This window comes from Phalangium opilio, unplaced genomic scaffold (assembly GCF_054372755.1).
Source record: "Phalangium opilio isolate 3A_F unplaced genomic scaffold, DU_Popi_V2 ptg000209l_1, whole genome shotgun sequence".
Classification (NCBI taxonomy): Eukaryota; Metazoa; Arthropoda; class Arachnida; order Opiliones; family Phalangiidae; genus Phalangium; species Phalangium opilio.
The window spans coordinates 5,678,699-5,696,188 of NW_028324217.1; the positions used below are offsets into that span (position 1 = coordinate 5,678,699).

The 17,490-nt window shown below is 38.1% G+C and overlaps 3 protein-coding genes and 1 non-coding gene across 4 annotated transcripts in view; all 4 read right to left on the reverse strand.

Moving 5' to 3' along the window:
- The window catches only part of Dg (Dystroglycan), a 115,109-nt gene extending 106,864 nt beyond the window's left edge, over positions 1 to 8,245 (reverse strand). The window contains exon 1 of the mRNA XM_089855108.1: positions 7,794 to 8,245. The gene's annotated coding sequence lies outside the window, so the exon portion shown is untranslated. The remainder of the gene's footprint in view (positions 1 to 7,793) is intronic.
- On the reverse strand, positions 3,239 to 3,311 carry TRNAM-CAU (transfer RNA methionine (anticodon CAU)). The gene has a single exon. It is a non-coding gene; the product is annotated as a tRNA-Met (tRNA).
- A 625-nt stretch (positions 8,246 to 8,870) lies between the features above and the next one.
- LOC149618646 (uncharacterized) lies at positions 8,871 to 9,829 on the reverse strand. The gene is made up of 2 exons (XM_089854058.1): positions 9,174 to 9,829; positions 8,871 to 9,110 (listed from the first exon to the last, which is right to left on the reverse strand). The coding sequence occupies exons 1-2, from the start codon at positions 9,564 to 9,566 to the stop codon at positions 9,024 to 9,026; spliced, it is 480 nt and encodes a 159-aa protein (XP_089710184.1). The 5' UTR covers positions 9,567 to 9,829; the 3' UTR covers positions 8,871 to 9,023.
- A 1,945-nt stretch (positions 9,830 to 11,774) lies between these two features.
- Positions 11,775 to 17,039, reverse strand: Alg1 (ALG1, chitobiosyldiphosphodolichol beta-mannosyltransferase). Its single transcript, XM_089855214.1, has 10 exons — positions 16,664 to 17,039; positions 16,516 to 16,602; positions 16,339 to 16,442; positions 15,126 to 15,274; positions 14,969 to 15,058; positions 13,837 to 13,947; positions 13,612 to 13,751; positions 13,358 to 13,528; positions 12,182 to 12,296; positions 11,775 to 12,119 (listed from the first exon to the last, which is right to left on the reverse strand). The coding sequence occupies exons 1-10, from the start codon at positions 16,797 to 16,799 to the stop codon at positions 11,903 to 11,905; spliced, it is 1,320 nt and encodes a 439-aa protein (XP_089711340.1). The 5' UTR covers positions 16,800 to 17,039; the 3' UTR covers positions 11,775 to 11,902.
- Between the last annotated feature and the right edge of the window lie 451 nt (positions 17,040 to 17,490).

The following is a 17,490-nucleotide window of genomic DNA, read 5'->3' on the forward strand; positions in this document are numbered from 1 at the left end:
CTCACGTCAGCGCGACGCGAATGACGAAAATTACAGTCATATTTTCCGACTGAGGAGAGGCAGCGAAATAGCCCGGCCTCCTTTTACGTCCCCCCCCCTGTATTTTGAAAGGGGACTGGGACTATACTTAAGCATCTTATTCCTTCTCCCTAATAAACTAGATATAGCTTCTTGTTAACACTGAAAAGGCTTATTCCTTTTTAATTAAGAGCTTCATAATCTCCCTTTTAGAGTCTCCCTGCGCTGAGGCCCTTCAAATTCTATTTTAAAACATGTTACAGCCAATTAGAAAGCAGGAGAGAGAGAGAAAGACACAGTTGAAAATACTATAAAAATTGTTTCACGAAATCCTAATCTTACCATGCAGCTAGAGGCCCTGAAAATGTCTATTATACGACGGGTTGATTAGGTTCAAAAAGATTTTCCTTTTAAAGTGATATTGAATACATATTTTTGAAGAGATCAAAGATTAAAGGGATAGTAGCATATAAATCCATTTTTGAATATTTCTTTTGAAAAAATAAATGAATAAAAAGAAAACCGTATATTGCGGTTTGAAACCAATATGACGACACCATGTTGCTGTAGTTTGCTGCGCTCTATAGATCAACACCTGTCGTGAACTAAAAGGTAATATCATCACTAACAACGGGCTGTGAAAGCTGTGTCTTGATTTTTGAAATATTTTAATTTTTAGTGAACTAAATTACCTAATTTGGGTTCAATTTCAATATTTTCAAACATTAAAAAAATAATTTAGTTTTAACATTTTCAAACATAAAATCTAAATTTAACGCTACTATCCCTTTAAAGAAGACATGTTATTACGTCATCATCATCACCCAAAATTGCCAAAGTATGTATCATTGAATTTTCGAAATATTTTAAATTTTTTATAAATAAAACTTACTAACTAGTACTCAATTTTAACATTTTCAAACGTTCAAAAAAACTTTTGAGAATCTAAATTTAACGCTACTATCCCTTTAAAGAAGACATGTTATTACGTCATCATCATCACCCACAATTCCCAAAGTATGTATCATTGAATTTTCGAAATATTTTAAATTTTTTATAAATAAAACTTACTAACTAGTACTCAATTTTAACATTTTCAAACGTTCAAAAAAACTTTTGAGAATCTAAATTTAACGCTACTATCCCTTTAAAGAAGACATCGTTATTACGTCATAGCCCAAAATTCCCCGAGTGTGCTTCATTCCATTTTCGAAAAGTTTTAATTTTTTGATAAACAAAACTAAGAAATTAGTACTCAATTTTAACATTTTCAAGAAATTAAAATGTTTGGTAGTCGAAATTAAACGCTCTATTATCCCTTTATATAAGCCCAAGCCTGAACAAAATGGAACGGGTCACTAGGCCTTTAGAAAAACATTTATTCTAACGTGGGACGATAGGAATAAAGCTGAAAATTGAATTTCTGAAATTCTTCGGGCGATATTCATTTCACAAGGAATACATACAGCTAATTGGAATCCTTGTGCCACCATATCTCCCATGTTAATTTCTATGCGAGTTTAGTGGGCCGGGCTTGAGAACTTACTATCCGTCACGCCATCCTCATAATTCTGATGGCGTCTTTCTAACTGTGATTTAATTGGTTGGTAGCAAACAGGGTTCAAAAAACTTTTGGAAAACCGCGAGTTCCCTTAGTTTTCCAGGTTTTTTCCCATATATTTTCTCACAAATGTCCATGAGCTCTGAAGCAGACGATAATTTATGTTTCAGTAACTTATAAGTGCTAGACATAAGCTAGGCAATGCTCAAGCGCCGCTAGAGCCCATGAGCATATTTTATCTGTCCCAATCGTATTGAGTAATAACAAAGGTAGGTTTTTTTATAAAGTTGAGCAACACCTTCAGAGCAAACTTACTCAAACCTCACAAAATTTCCCTGAATTTTACTAAAAATTCTAAATTTTCTTGAGTTTTTAGTCAACTATTTATTTCCCTGAGTTTTCCAGGTATGTATGAACCCTGAGCAAAACAGTGTTCCTAGGTGCGAGCAACGTGCAAGACACAGCGAGATAGATTATTCGAGAGGTAAAATTCGTCATACATAACATAATGATAAGCCTAGCTCCTCCCACAAAATCCGCACCTAGAAATGTTGATAAAACGGCATCTACGCAATGATTCCTAAGAGCTATATGCATTCTTGATTTCCCAAATAAACTTTTAAAACGGGGATTGAAATCGATGCGGGGCTTATGGCTTACTTTATTCCATTGGATTGTAAAGATTTTATTATCTCAACTTCTCAAGGGTCCGTAAATTTTAATTTCAAATCTTCGATCTGATCAATGAATGAATTTTCAATTCTTTATTATTTTTTTAAATCCTCGTGGGAAAAGAATTTCGGAAAATTCTTCATTATAAATCCTTCAACCATGAAATGCGGATTTAAATCCCGTAACTGTAAACTAATATGGATTCGGAATGCCGGCGAAAAATGTCTGTATAAATTTAACTAAGTTTTGCCATTGGAAAATAATAAGCTGCTATGAGTTTAAGGTATTTAAAGTCTAACTAAAACTAATTTCATAAGTTTATAAGTGATATGTTTCATAAGTATGACACTATCTATACAAGTTCGTAATGCTAGAGACTTACTGAAACCCAGTTCGAGAACGACATAAGCGAGAATTGAAGCCCTACACTGCAGTATGGTTAATTTTGGAGTTCATCTAGGTCCTATTTAGTTTGCACTAAGCCTTTGACAGCACCTCAGCAGGCGTCGCTTTACGACAATCAAATATAAGTTTCACCTACGTCACCATGATAAGCTCTCATTAACTAGTGACAAAAGCTCGGACAATGCTTATGGGCGGAAGTAATAAAGTGGTTTATGCAAAGTTCTTTATTACGGGGGCGTGGTTTACTTAATATTGTTATCATGGGGGGCGTGGTTTACTTAATATTGTTATCATGGGGGGCGTGGTTTACTTAATATTGTTATCATGGGGGGGGGCGTGGTTTACGCAATATTGTTATCACGGGGGCGTGGTTTACGCAATATTGTTATCACGGGGGCGTGGTTTACGCAATATTGTTACAATGGGGCGTGGTTTACACAAACTTGTTAATTACAAGGGTGTTTCCGTTTGATAGCCTGGTTTTTAAAAACTTGTTAATTTTTTAGGGCGCGGATTTAGGTGAACTACTTCATTTTGTATAACCCATCTATAATTTATTTAATTTTATTTCCAAAATGTACGTGCCCCGGGTGAGGCTCGAACTCACGACCTTCAGATTATGAGACTGACGCGCTGCCTACTGCGCTACCGAGGCGGTTACAGCGTAAGGCATCATCACTGTTGCCGGTACTTGTTAAAAGTCTTAATCGATTAAACTTTCGCAGAGAAGTCTTCCTTGGATGGTAGCCAAAGAAAAGGATAAGAGAGAAGTACAATAGATTTCGCGCCAAAATGTGAGCTGAGAGTTCGTGATTTCAGATGTGCGAGGGAAAGGTGGTGGAAAACTTTCAAACTTTAAGGGCCCACGTGGTTCCTGAAGGATCCCCTTAAATGTTTTCAACCCTTAGGCAAGTTTATTAGTCACTACATTGGATTAGTACTTAGAGTGTGAATCATAGAGGGTACAAATAAGAGGAGTAGAAGCTAACAGCTTTGGAGCATAGAGTGTACAAAGAAGAGGAGTAGAAGCTAACAGCTTTGGAGCATAGAGTGTACAAAGAAGAGGAGTAGAAGCTAACAGCTTTGGAGCATAGAGGGTACAATGAAGAGGAGTAGAAGCTAACAGCTTTGGAGCATAGAGGGTACAATGAAGAGGAGTAGAAGCTAAAAGTTTTGGAGCATAGAGGGTACATATAAGAGGAGTAGAAGCTAAAAGTTTTGGAGCATAGAGGGTACATATAAGAGGAGTAGAAGCTAAAAGTTTTGGAGCATAGAGGGTACATATGAGGAGTAGAAGCTAAAAGTTTTGGAGCAGAGGGTACATATAAGAGGAGTAGAAGCTAAAAGTTTTGGAGCATAGAGGGTACAAAGAAGAGGAGTAGAAGCTAAAAATTTTTGGAGCATAGAGTTTACAAAGAGAGGAGTAGAAGCTAACAGCTTTTAAGCATAGAGGGTTCAAAGAAAGGAGTAGAAGCTAACAGCTTTTAAGCATAGAGGGTTCAAAGAAAGGAGTAGAAGCTAACAGCTTTTAAGCATAGAGGGTTCAAAGAAAGGAGTAGAAGCTAACGGCTTTGGAGCATAGAAGTTACATTGAAGTGGAGTAGAAGCTAACGGCTTTGGAGCATAGAGGTTACAAAGAAGAGGAGTAGAAGCTACCACCTTTGAAACATAGAGTACAAAGAGAGGAGTAGAAGCTTACAACTTTTAAGCATAGAGTTTACAAAGAAGGAGTAGAAGCTCGCAACTTTGGAATGCTCATAGAGGGTACAAAGCTGAGTAGTAGTAGTAGTAGTAGTAGTAGTAGTAGCTCACAGCCTTTATTAAAACATAGGGAAGACCGCGGGGAAGACAAACAGAGGGGGCAGTTACTCGAGAAATTAGGTGGCGGTGCACAAAATTTAAACGAATCCGAGTGATTTACACCTCGAAGAACAATTTCAAAAACTGATAAGGTGCTGCATGGTGAGTGTAAAAGTTTTGATAAGCAGCTCTCCATCTCAGATGATAAAAAAAAATGCCGACCATTTGCATTTACGACGTCATTTACGTTTCCCCCAACAAGACTGTCCACTCAGAAAACCTCAAAAATATCTCACACAAAAACGACCGAATACCGATAATACGTTAGGCAAGAAAAACCGAGAAAACTCGGGGAAAACCCGCAATTTTTATTGACTTTGGTAAAGAAATTCTTTTTCCCCTCCGATTTCAAGTTTGACCTAGCGGAAAACTGCAAAACATCAGAATCCACTTTATCACGGCGCCAAATATTTGGGGCAATCGACCATTCCGAGAAATCCTATAGCTATGGCTATGGCTATGGCTATGGCTATCGGAGGCCGGCAACTAGCCCAAGAAAAACTGCCCAGCAGAAACTTTCAACGGCCGAATCGAAGAAATATATTGTGGTTTATTCTCAACAGAAGTTTTGTAATAACCACCTTAGAAGTTATAGTTACTTTGCACACTTAGTCTCTGCATTAGTTCATAAGATATGTTGGCCATAGGGAGCTAACAGTTCTGACCCTGAAACGTTACACCCTTCTATCTCTTACTGGAGTTTCATCCCCCCTAATGGTTGGAAACAGTATTCTACGCGCAAAAATGCCAACCAGAAAGGGGCTGCGTGACGTCAGACTATCTCTTCCCCCTAGCCAGTTTGTTAGCTCCCTATAAATTTGTCACTGGTTACAAACTGAAGCTCGTAATTTTGAAGTGATTGAAGTAGGTCATAGATTCAGGTAAAGCGAAGACGCCTGGTGAGGGGCTGTCAAAGGCTTAGTAAGTACAGACTAAATAGAAAGATGGACTACAAAATTAACCATTGACTCAAAAACGGCCTGGCAACACTGGGGAAACCATAATACACCTCTCCGAGTCGAGACGTAATTAAGAGGTTTTTCTTAAATAATTAAATAAATATAATTGATATTAATTATTTTAATCGTCATTAATTTAGCTTAATTATAGTTAAATCGTTTTAAGGAACTTAATTTCTAAAATCATTTTAAACATAGCTATTATTGACGTTTGAATTCAAGCGTATGCCTCTTTAACAATATTTGGAAATTTAGGGTATATAAGGCGATCGATTGACCTTTCAAGAACTTTCAGTGGAGACTATGTGTACTTCCAATGAGGTTAATTTATATAACTTCTGTTTTCACGCAGCACCCTAGCCTGGTACGAAGAGAAATTGGGTTTTTACCCAAATGCCTCCCCACCCGTAAGAGCAGTGCAGAGCGCGAAAAAAACAGCAAACTACAGCCATATTTCGTTGACAGGATGGTCCCACGATCTCTCTTATTGTTTCCGTCTGAATAACTTAAATGCTTAGAAAATATCCCCCGAACCCAACCTCTCCTTCCAATGCATGGGAGACGTACCATCGTGAATCAATCAACGTTACGCCAGAAAAAACATCTGCTCTTTTAAAGGCAAGGTGAATTGGAAAAGTAACTAACTCATTTTGACGCTACTGCTGCTAAAAGAGACCCTTTGCAAAGTGGGGGGGGCGCAGTGTCATCTGCTTAGACGAAATATCCAGTAACTGGATTCAGAGACGTTTGATAGGGCTTCAAAGTTACCAGTCCATCAGAGTCCTATCAAGAAGTGATATCTAGTTTATTAGGGAGAAGGTATAAATTCGCGCCACATTTCCAGCTTTATCTCCAGTCCAAACGTATAGGGTCCGGAGTTAATCCCCGCCTCTAAATTACAACCAGCCAACATCTCATTGGTTCTTGAAAACTCACGTCAGCGCGGCGACGCGAATGACGAAAATTATAGTCATATTTTCCGATTGAGGAGAGCTGGCGAAATAGCCCGGGGCCTCCTTTTACGTCCCCCCTTGTATTTTGAAAGGGGGACTGGGACTATAGCGTGCGAATACTTAGGCATCTTATAACTTCTCCCTAATAAACTAGATACCACTTCTTGGTCCTATAGATAGTTTACACACGTGAAGGATTCATACCATTTACACCAGGAGGCCGGGCTACCTGAAGGACAAAAACCAGTCTGCTTTTGTCCTCCAGCTAGGTAGCCTGGACTTCTGGTGTAAATGGTATGAATCCTCCATGTGTGTAAACTATCTATTGTTTCAGGTCAAATCTAACGTGTTTGTTGTAGATCATATACCTGCTGAGATTGACAAGGTGGTCAAACACCAGACTTCAGGAAAGGTTTTAGTACATAATTCTTGCAAAATTTGCCTTTTCTCGTGACGTCATAAAAAACAAAGCCAGCGACCGTAAGTAATTAAAAATAACTCTATTTTACACTTTACCCTCCCTTTAATTTGCGAGACTGTTGCCAGGTGGCGCTTTTTTCCTTTTTACACCGTTCCACCATCTTTAGGAGATAATCTTTGAGCTTGAGATGACCTACTGTCTACTGTTCGCGTCATACTAACTTTGCCCTAAGGGGAAGGTCTAAAAATGTTTTATTTTCTATGGGTTTAATAAGCAAACTAAGGTTGGAACTTTTAGAGTTCAATTTCAAACCGGAAGTGTATAGGATTAAGTATATTTGAAAAATTCGCTTTATGCTTAAACAATATTTAGTCTAAAGTCCTAGTTTTGTTTTAAATTATAAATTGAATAACCTGACCTATTTTCGTTAAATTTAAGATAAATCGCTTTAGTTATTTTGACCTTTGACCTGGGAAAGCCAGACGAATGCATATCGACCTATGCTTATAAAAAATATAGCCTAAAATTTACCTATTTTAGATTTCCCTTTTAACTTTAGATAAACTACATTAGTTATTTTGACCTTTGACCTAGAACACCCCGATATTATACTAATTATCGCATAAGCTATTTTAACCTTTGAACTGGGAAAAATCAGACTAATGTATATCGACCCATGCTTATACAAAATATAGCCTAAAATTTACCTATTTTACAATTTCCTTAGAACTTTATATAAACTGCATTAGTTATTTTGACCTTTGACCTAGAACACCACGATATTATACTAATGATAAAAGGCGCACGGCAAATTTAAATGTAAAGCTTCACTACTGAAACTAACCATACCTCGCGCACAGCCGCGCGATTCACCTTTGACCCCTACCTCCATTAATCATGCCATCCCTAAGGACTAAAAATGATCAGAAAAATAATAAACTTACTGCCAAACAAAAATCAATATCCTTAGCTGACAATCTCCGGGCCTTGGTTAGACGTTCCTTGTCAGCGTGCTTTTGTTGTGATCCGAGATAAACGGTTGAAAGCGCGCTGAACTTTAGCCCGCCAAAAAAAAAAACCGAAAGGTCACGCGTCAAAAATGTTCCAGTTGAACCAACCGTTCCGTTCTTGATAAGTCACAATTCCTTGGCTTAAAGATCGGCGCCGACGGAAATGTCATAAAAATAAAACCGCGTATCACTTTGACCTTTTATCTCTCAGACCGTGAAAATTCATTTACTTCTTCATCTTTAATTTCATTTGGCCCTGACACTGCTCGATTTGAAACCCCGCGAATAATAGCTGAGGTTCGCGCCACTAAATTAATGAAAACAATATACTTGTAGGTTCTTGTAGAATGATAATGATTCGGGGTTATTGACTTCCTTCTTGTACACTGTACAGCCTGCCGCTTGTAATAAGCCCGCGAACGGCTTCCCGCGTTTCTCAGCTGAGAATGACAGCGTGAGAGCGCCACTATCTAGACTTCGATGTCACGTGAGGACTATGGACCAATTAAAAAGAAGGCGCGGTTTTTTGCGCCGTTTTTGAAAAATGAGCCAAGAGGTTATTATGGATATTTTTAATATTCACTTTTTTAGAGCTTTCAGGGTTAAATATTTAGTTTATAAGGAATGCCAATAAATTTTCTAAAGGGAATTTAATAAGATAATCCATATAGTTATAATATTTCAAGGAAAAATACTAAGATCTCTACTACAAAGGTCAATAAAAACTTAGAAAAATTTGGCAACCCTGTAAAGTTTCCCGCCATTTTGAGGGAAATGGGAGGAGTCATTCTTAAGCCTCATCCCTTTGTTTTCACCCGTTTTCTGATTGAATAAGTTGATTTTTAGGTATTTATTTATATTTGCAACACAAATTTTACCCAATCAATTTTCCCCTACTAGGATTACACCCCGAAACATCTCCGCCATTTTGAGGGAAATGGGAGGAGTCATTATTAGCCCACATCCCTCTATTTTCTCCCCATTTCTGATTGGATAATTTAAAATGCACTATTTATATTTGAAACAACTTTATTTATTTCATAAGTCATTTAAAAACAAATCACATATTTTCAGGAACTTTAATAATGAGCATATCTTGACTTAGTTAATTAATTACAAATAATGAACAAAAAGAAAAACAAACAAAAGAATTGGTCTGTTATTCTAAAAATAAAAAAAAGACACCACTTGCCACAACACGCAAATTTTGAAAACAAAAATCAAGACCTCAAAAGTGTTGGCAATAGTTTGCTATTAAAAATATCAAGGTCAAGGGTTACATTGAGTGGTTTAGAATTGAAATAAATTACGGACCAATTTGCTTCTGGGTTTTGGGATCTTTGAATGAGAACTTTTCATCAAATGCATGTTGATTTCTTCATCTGAAAGTTTGTGTAACTTCACAAATGGCATCATTCTTCTATTGAGTTCTTTGGAATCTTCAATTTCTCTTCTTCTTAAGGCAATTTCTCTTCTTGAGGTAGTTGAGCAAGTTTTAATTGTTTTTTCATCCAATGGTATCAATTTTATGTAGCATCTTTTCATTACACGACCAGCCGCAACTGATTCGTTTGAATTATCGGCACCAATGACCCTTGACCTCGTCATTCCATAAAGGTTTCCTGGAGATCTATCAGGCAATTTTTCCTTTTCCCCGTCCTTACTGCGCTTCTCATCTTTCTTTGTAGACTTCTTTTTTAAAACCATGTTTGTATTTAAAAATATCGTTCAAATGTCAAAATCTAAATCTACTATAGGTAGAAATTGAGGTTTAGGCAGTAATTTACACAGCGATTAGGCTTTTGGTCAAAAATCAGGCAGAATAAACTTCAAATTTCGTTTTTGTAGTCTGCTATTAACGGTTTAAGATGAACCATAGCCCACTCGATCCACGCTCACGGACGGAAGCTGCTCGCGCGTGATCGAGTGGGCTATGGCTGAACATAAGCAAAAATTCTTCTCAGTCTTCTGCAAAAACCACCACCCACTCACTCACTCACTCCCTGAGACTCGTACAATTTCAACCCCCCCCTCTCCGTATTGCTATTTTCTTTGGTACCCAGTGTTCCCTAGTGACCCAGAGGTAAATAAAAAACTTCAACCTGGGTGGTACCCGACCCCTCCAAAATATATTTTCCTGGGTGCCCACTGCCCAGTGGATTTTCTTGGGTGTCGGCCATGTCATGTCAACAACCACTGCTGGCATTTTGCTGAATATAGACAAATTTTCTGTATAAGTAACAAATTGACAACTACGGAAAAATAGCGCATTTGTTGGGAGTGGGTCACATTCTTGTAAACAAATCATTTTTAAAGAATGCTTTTGGAGTGCCTGCCCCTTTAATGCCGACTTCGCCATGTGCTCCAGGCAGATCACTGTCCAAAATCCCTTCAGCACCTACGCTCTATTATTAATGGCCCCAACAGGAGAGATGCACGTAATTGTGTCATTAGAGTAATTATAAGTGCATCTTCCTTCAGTAAGGTCATAAAATAATTACATATCTATTAGTACACCAATTCTACTTGGCTTGCAGTCTACTTCCCTGTCCCTGAGTCAGCACCCAATCCATATTTATGCATATCTCTCACAGCCGGTCTGGGAAATAAGGATAATTTTTAAACTAGTCCTTGGGACCAGTGACCCCCCCTAGTGTCCTAAATAATAAACTGGTCTCCGGAGTGGAGTGGTCCCAGCCTTTGTTCTCCTATAGATTTGCAATTAAAGGGAGCCACCGGAGGGTATGCTAGCCAGTCTGCCTATTCGTTTCAAATTTCGACGCTGCACTTTTGTGGCGCTGAATCTGCACGTCCAACTTTGTTTCAGTTTTCTGTGGGAGAAGCCTGGTTCTAGGTGGCCATGGGGGGGATACTTTCTATTCACTCCCCTCGTAGCTAGAAGAGGGCTCGGAAATCCGCGGGAGGGAAATGCAAACCTTCCGATGGCTCCCTTCAATAAACTGGTCCCGAGGACCAGTAACCCCCACTTTTTGAATTAAAAAACTAGTCCAAGCAATTAATTAACTGGTTTTGGACCAGAGGAAGTGCTATTTCCCAGACTGCTCAGTGCTCACAGCCTCACTCCTTAGGCTCAGAAATAAGCATTTTTTTTTAACTGGTCATATGGCCAGTAGAGCCAAAGCACTTTTAATTAAAAAAGTAGACATTGTTTACTTAAATGGTGAAACCTTTGAAGGTTTAGTGGCCACACTGTCAATAGACTCCAAAGCATTTACTTTCTAAACTGGTCCGCCTTATTTCTCAGCCTGCTCCACGGCACGCTTTTTATTTATTAGTGATATTTCTGGTTATCAAAGAAGGCTTAAAGTAACAGGCGGCTCCATTATCACCCCTAGCATGCTGGCTAATCTTTTGGACACGAGTTTTACCTTGCCAAAGGCAGGAACCAATCAGACCTAATGCACTAGGTTCCATTAGTTCCTGCCTTTGGTTTAACTAGCCTTTGCCAAGCTTAGCCAACGTGTAGCAGAAAAGGCATCTTTTAGGGGCATCAACGGAGCCGCCCTTTGCTTTAAGTGTGCCCATAGAACGAAAGTGGTACCAGAAAAATGGCGGCCCACTGCCAAAGCTAAACCCGTGACGTTTTACCTGGGCACTGACGTCACAACAAAGAAGGCTTAAGTGTGCCCATAGAACGAAAGTGGTACCAGAAAAATGGCGGCCCACTGCCAAAGCTAAACCTGTGACGTTTTACCTGGGCACTGACGTCACAACAAAGAAGGCTTAAGTGTGCCCATAGAACGAAAGTGGTACCAGAAAAATGGCGGCCCACTGCTAAAGCTAAGCCTGTGACGTTTACCTGGACACTGACGTCACAACTGAGATAGCCCTATTAATGAATACTTTGGTCCAATTGTCACAAAAACTTAACAATAAGAATAAGAACCCCAAGAATGAAAGAATTAAAATATTTATTCCTAAAATATTATAATATTTAAAAATACAATTTTTCAGTAAAGTAATTAAGTGGATTTGTTAGTTCTTAGGTCATTACAAATATATTTAATTAGTAACAGGGTTGATTAGGAATTAAATACAGGCCAACATAACTCTTCCCAGGAGTCCTCCCAAGTTATGGCACGAAAACGGTCCAGATTATGTCGAAATGCTTCTAATTGCTGAACACCTTTGGCACCATCATCGGGAAATCTGCTGAAAGTTTCCCTCAGATGTTGGGCCAATTGTTTAGAATTGCTAAACGTTAGGCCATTGATCCCTGGTTTTACCAGTTCATATAAACTGAGCAGAAATAGAATGTGTCAAAAGATACTCAAACACACTTTAAACATAAATGACATTACCAACTAAATGTTAGGGCGCAAACGGGTAATCCACAACCATACATATCAACAACTTTCATGGGTAAATCAAGACCGCTGGTTGATTTGTGTAAACATATTCCCAAATCAGCGCTTGCTACAATTTCAGGATTGTTGGTTCACAAAGATATTTCTTTTAAATCAAAACATATTTATACACGGTTCATACAACTTTTGGAAAACCGATTTTCCTGAGGTTAAGGTTTTTTCCCATATATTTCCCCGAGTTTTCCAGGTTTTTTTCCCCCGTATATTTCCCAGTGTTTTCCAGGTTATTTCCCCATATATTTCCCAGGTTATTTCCCCAAATATTTCCCTGTGTTTTCCGGGCTATTTCCCCATATATTTCCCTGTGTTTTCCAGGTTATTTCCCCATATATTTCCCAGGTTATTTCCCCATTTATTTCCCAGGTTATTTCCCCAAATATTTCCCTGTGTTTTCCAGGCTATTTCCCCATATATTTCCAGGTTATTTCCCCATATGTTTCCCAGGTTATTTCCCCAAATATTTCCCTGTGTTTTCCAGGTTATTTCCCCATATATTTCCCCGCGTTTTCCAGGTTATTTCCCCATATATTTCCCCGTGTTTTCCAGGTTATTTCCCCATATATTTCCCCGCGTTTTCCAGGTTATTTCCCATGTATTTCCCCGTGTTTCCCAGGTTATTTCCCCGTCTTTCCCAGGTTATTTCCCCATATATTTCCCTGTGTTTTCAAGGTTATTTCCCCATATATTTCCCTGTGTTTTCCAGGTTATTTCCCCGTGTTTTCTAGGTTATTTCCCCATATATTTCCCCGTGTTTTCCACGTTTCCCCCCATATATTTCTCCGTGTTTTCCAGGTTTTTCCACATATATTTTCCCGTTTTTTCCAGATTTTTTCCCATACATTTCCCCCAAGGTCTCCGGGTATTTTCCCATAGATTTCCCCGAGTTTTCCAGGTATTTTTCCATATAAGGAGTAATAACAATGGAAGTGTTGTTTTACAGTTGAAGCAGCAACCCCTTCAGAGCAAACTTACTCAAACCTCAAAAATTTCCCTTAATTTTACTATAAAATCCAACATTTCCCCGAGTTTTTTTGTCAACTATTAATTTCCCAGGCAGAGTTTTCCACGTTTGTATGAACCTTATTATAAGTTAAAGTTACACAAAATCACCTAATAATAGTGGATAATCTTCAGCCTGTAACCAGGCAGTTAAGATCAAGACATTTTGGAAGTTTCGAGTCTTCATTTCCCGCTCATAATGAGCTCTCATTGGTCCCTTACCACTAACAACGCAAATAAGTTCTGGAAGACTCGAGTCCTCGCAAGCTAAAGCCTCGTAGGCTTAAAATGGAACGTTCATTAATATTCTCTCATCTCATTAATCATTTCCAGATTAAAATTAATTAATTAATTAAAGTACTAACAATCAAGAGCGGATAAAAGAATAGAAAAATCTTCGTCCGGTGTCCAACTTGTGCTACTAACAATAAGGGCAGGACGTGGTGACTTTAGGAACACTTGGCCATTAACTATTTTTGTAAATTTCGTTTCTTCGGTTGTGTCACTATTAACAAATAGTTGACGTCACGTCAATACTTATTAATTTTTATGTGACGTAATTAAAGAGATAGTATTAGCGTTTTTCTCACCCGTATTTAATTTCTGAACAATACTCGGAAAACTTAACCAAGAAATTGTGTTTTTCCTCTAAACTAATTGGATGGAAAATTTCCGAGGGTCTGTCATATAACACGGTAGCGCTAATGTATATAGAAACTTAATTATGAGCAATGATTTAAAATCCCTAATTTAGGTATCTTGAAGTAAAATTCATGATTTCAGTTTTTACCTTAAACGAACAATATCTCTTTGAAAAATAAAATAAATGTTCCCTTATTACAAAATTATTATCATTATATCAGTCTTTAAAACGAGGACTACTGCCCCACCATTTAGTTTCGTCTGCTATTCAGAACCCCTCACCCTACGAGATCTACCTCGCCATGTTTAGAGGCGTCTGCTAGCCCTTATTACAAAATTATTATCATTATATCAGTCTTAAAAACGAGGACTACTGCCCCACCATTTAGTTTCGTCTGCTATTCAGAACCCCTCACCCTACGAGATCTACCTCGCCATGTTTAGAGGCGTCTGCTAGCCCTTATTACAAAATTATTATCATTATATCAGTCTTTAAAACGAGGACTACTGCCCCACCATTTAGTTTCGTCTGCTATTCAGAACCCCTCACCCTACGAGATCTACCTCGCCATGTTTAGAGGCGTCTGCTAGCCCTTATTACAAAATTATTATCATTATATCAGTCTTAAAAACGAGGACTACTGCCCCACCATTTAGTTTCGCCTGCTAATCAGAACCCCTCACCCCTACGAGATTGCCTCGCCATGTTTAGGGGCGTCTGCTAGGGCATGTTTGGGGGATTGGTTGAAGCAATCGAGTGTGGGTTCTGGATAGCAGACGCCTCTAAACACGGCGACGCAGTAGTCGGCGTTTTTAAGACTAATTAATTTGTAATAAGAGATCATTTATTCTTTTTTAATATTTAATTCATTTTATATTTAGAAAAAGCAGCCGTTCTTTTAAGGTATAATGATATGTTGCCTGTACCTTTCTTTTAAAAAATAAAGCATATGAAGATAATAGTTTTAAATTTTAACATAAAATCACTAGATAATACCACAAAAGACAGGGTATATCATGAAACTCATTAAATTCTACTTCAAATTACGTCTGACACAATGATAATATATAAATACATACTAAACACCCCAAGTTGCTGCTAAATCCTCTTTCATGGCTCTAGTTACGCAAAAATGTTTGCTACCCCAACTACCAAAGTACCCTTCAATCCTAAGGCAAAAACTCATCATTATAACGTTTAATAATTATCTCTAGTAATTACGAATGTATTATATACCAGCGTCCTATTTTCACTAAAATATGATCAGGACCTAACGTTAATCCCAAGACAGTGTACCCATAATTATGCCAGTCAATGACTAGGGTACATTTTCTTAACCAACATATAAACACCGCAACAGGTAGAGTTGTTATGGATGGAGGATTCTAATTAATTAGAATTAAAGTTTGGTTAATACTCAGTTAATACATCTTATTCCCGATGTTTGTACCAAGGCTTAAGGTGTGATTGTTAGCTGACATTACTGGGCAGTCTGGTCTGGGTAATAGCACACTGGTCCAAAATAAGTTTATTTACGGGTTGGACCAATTTTAAACTCAAGAAGTGGGGGGGGGGGTTATGGGTCCTCGGGACCAGTTTATCAAGTGCTAGGAAATCTATGGGGGACCAGTTTATTAAGTGCTAGGAAATCTATGGGGGACCAGTTTATTAAGTGCTAGGATACCTATGGGGGACCAGTTTATTAAGTGATAGGAAACCTATGGGGGACCAGTTTATTAAGTGCTAGGAAATCTATGGGGGACCAGTTCTTTAAGTGCTAGGAAACCTATGGGGGACTAGTTTATTAAGTGCTAGGAAACCTATGGGGGACCAGTTTATTAAGTGCTAGGAAACCTATGTGTGACCAGTTTATTATTTTGGACACTAGGGGGGGGGTCACTGGTCCCATGGACTAGTTTAAAAATATTCTTATTTCTCAGATACAGGGTCAGTATGGGAAATAAGGCGGTGGCACAGGTCAAATGACCAGTTTAAAAAAATTGCCTTGTCCCGTTTAAAAATGAAATTGAAGAGGGGGGGTGGGTTTAGTGGTCCTCAGGACCAATAAGAAAATTCAAGTATTTTTCAAAAATTTTCTTGATTCTTGAATTTTTGGAACTTGGCGTTTGGAATTACAAATTAGTAACCAAAGTCCAGACATTAACTCAAATATTTTAATTATACACTTCTATAACTTAGCAGACGACGTACTATAGTCACCGGTCATGGACCAGTTTATTTGTTCCAGGAAAAGGAGGCTAACAGGCCCAATGTCAAGTTTAAAAAAAAAAAAATACTTATTTCCCACCCTGTACAGAGTCAAAATGTTATGTTGTCTGCTTGAAAACTTCTATGAAGCAGACGACACATCAATGTTACCCAATTATAACTAGCGCGTTAAGCCTTGCACAAGCATCGGGAATAACTAGGATTGCTAGAAAATAATTACCTGCACTAAGATATGGGATGGCTTTGCAATATAAAGTAAGGTTTTGAATAATATAAAAGACTGGAATAAAACCTTAAGTATATAAGCAAACATTCTCGGAACATCTGTAATTGCAATTTTATATAACAATTCATATTTTGATCTAAAATAAACTTAAACACGAAACTAAGTAAGTACATTTTTCAAAATTAGGGGATTCTGGCATTGTATTTTCCTCAACGTGAATAAGTGGGTCTCCGTGAATCTTTTTATGAGGTCTCGAACCTATATATTTACTCAGCTTTTAACATATTGTTAAGAGCTTGGGAGAAGCATTTAATATTACCCGCATACGCAACGACATCAACTTGAACACCATGTGCCGATAAAGCCATGGCATGATATTGCATTCGGGGGCTTCTACCAAAATCGCCAAGAACTACTACACATACTCTCTTCATATCAGAATTTATCACGCGCATTCACTAAGCCTTGGTCTATCAATAATATAATTCGTTTTCCGCGATACTTTGGTCTTTTATACTTTAAATGTTTGTCATGGGAGTGAAATTATAGTTTCCCCAGATTAATAGTCATTTGATTCTGTATATTTTATTTGAATAATAGTTAATTTAACTCGTTTTAAGATAGAAAATATTAAGAACTAATCACACGTCACCACAAGAAAGTAATATGTCGTCTGCTTATGTCAACCGAACCGGGAATTGCGTGATCGAGTGAGCTGTGCAAGTTAGTGCAACGAACGCAGGGCCGGAAATAAGAAAGATTTCTTATAGGACATGTGCCCAGCAGTCTGGGAAATAAGGATATTTTTTAAACTAGTCCTTGGGACCAGTGACCCCCTAGTGACCGAAATAATAAAGTGGTCTCCGGAGTGGTCCCAGCCTTTGTTCTCCTATAGATTTGCAATTAATAAACTGGTCCCGAGGACCAGTAACCCCCACTTCTTGAATTAAAAAACTAGTCCAGGAAATTAATAAACTGGTTTTGGATCAGAGGAAGTGTGCTGTTTCCCAGACTGGTGCCCAGTGACCCCCCTGTTTTCATGGAAAATTTATAAGACATTGTCCATTATAGTGTGCAAAAATAGTGTCGTATCGTCATAGTCAAGCTATTAAAACTTTGGAAAATTTATTGGTCAAAATGTCCAGT

Coding starts and splice junctions, on each gene's coding strand:
- Alg1 (XM_089855214.1), bottom strand. CDS start 16,799: ATGCGCGTGATAAATTCTGATATGAAGAGAGTATGTGTAGTAGTTCTT. Junction 13,529..13,611: donor TCTTTTATCCGCTCTTGATT/GTTAGTACTTTA, acceptor TTCCATTTTAAG/CCTACGAGGCTTTAGCTTGC. Junction 12,297..13,357: donor AGATTATCCACTATTATTAG/GTGATTTTGTGT, acceptor CTGAAATTGTAG/CAAGCGCTGATTTGGGAATA.
- LOC149618646 (XM_089854058.1), bottom strand. CDS start 9,566: ATGGTTTTAAAAAAGAAGTCTACAAAGAAAGATGAGAAGCGCAGTAAG. Junction 9,111..9,173: donor CAAAACCCAGAAGCAAATTG/GTCCGTAATTTA, acceptor TATTTTTAATAG/CAAACTATTGCCAACACTTT.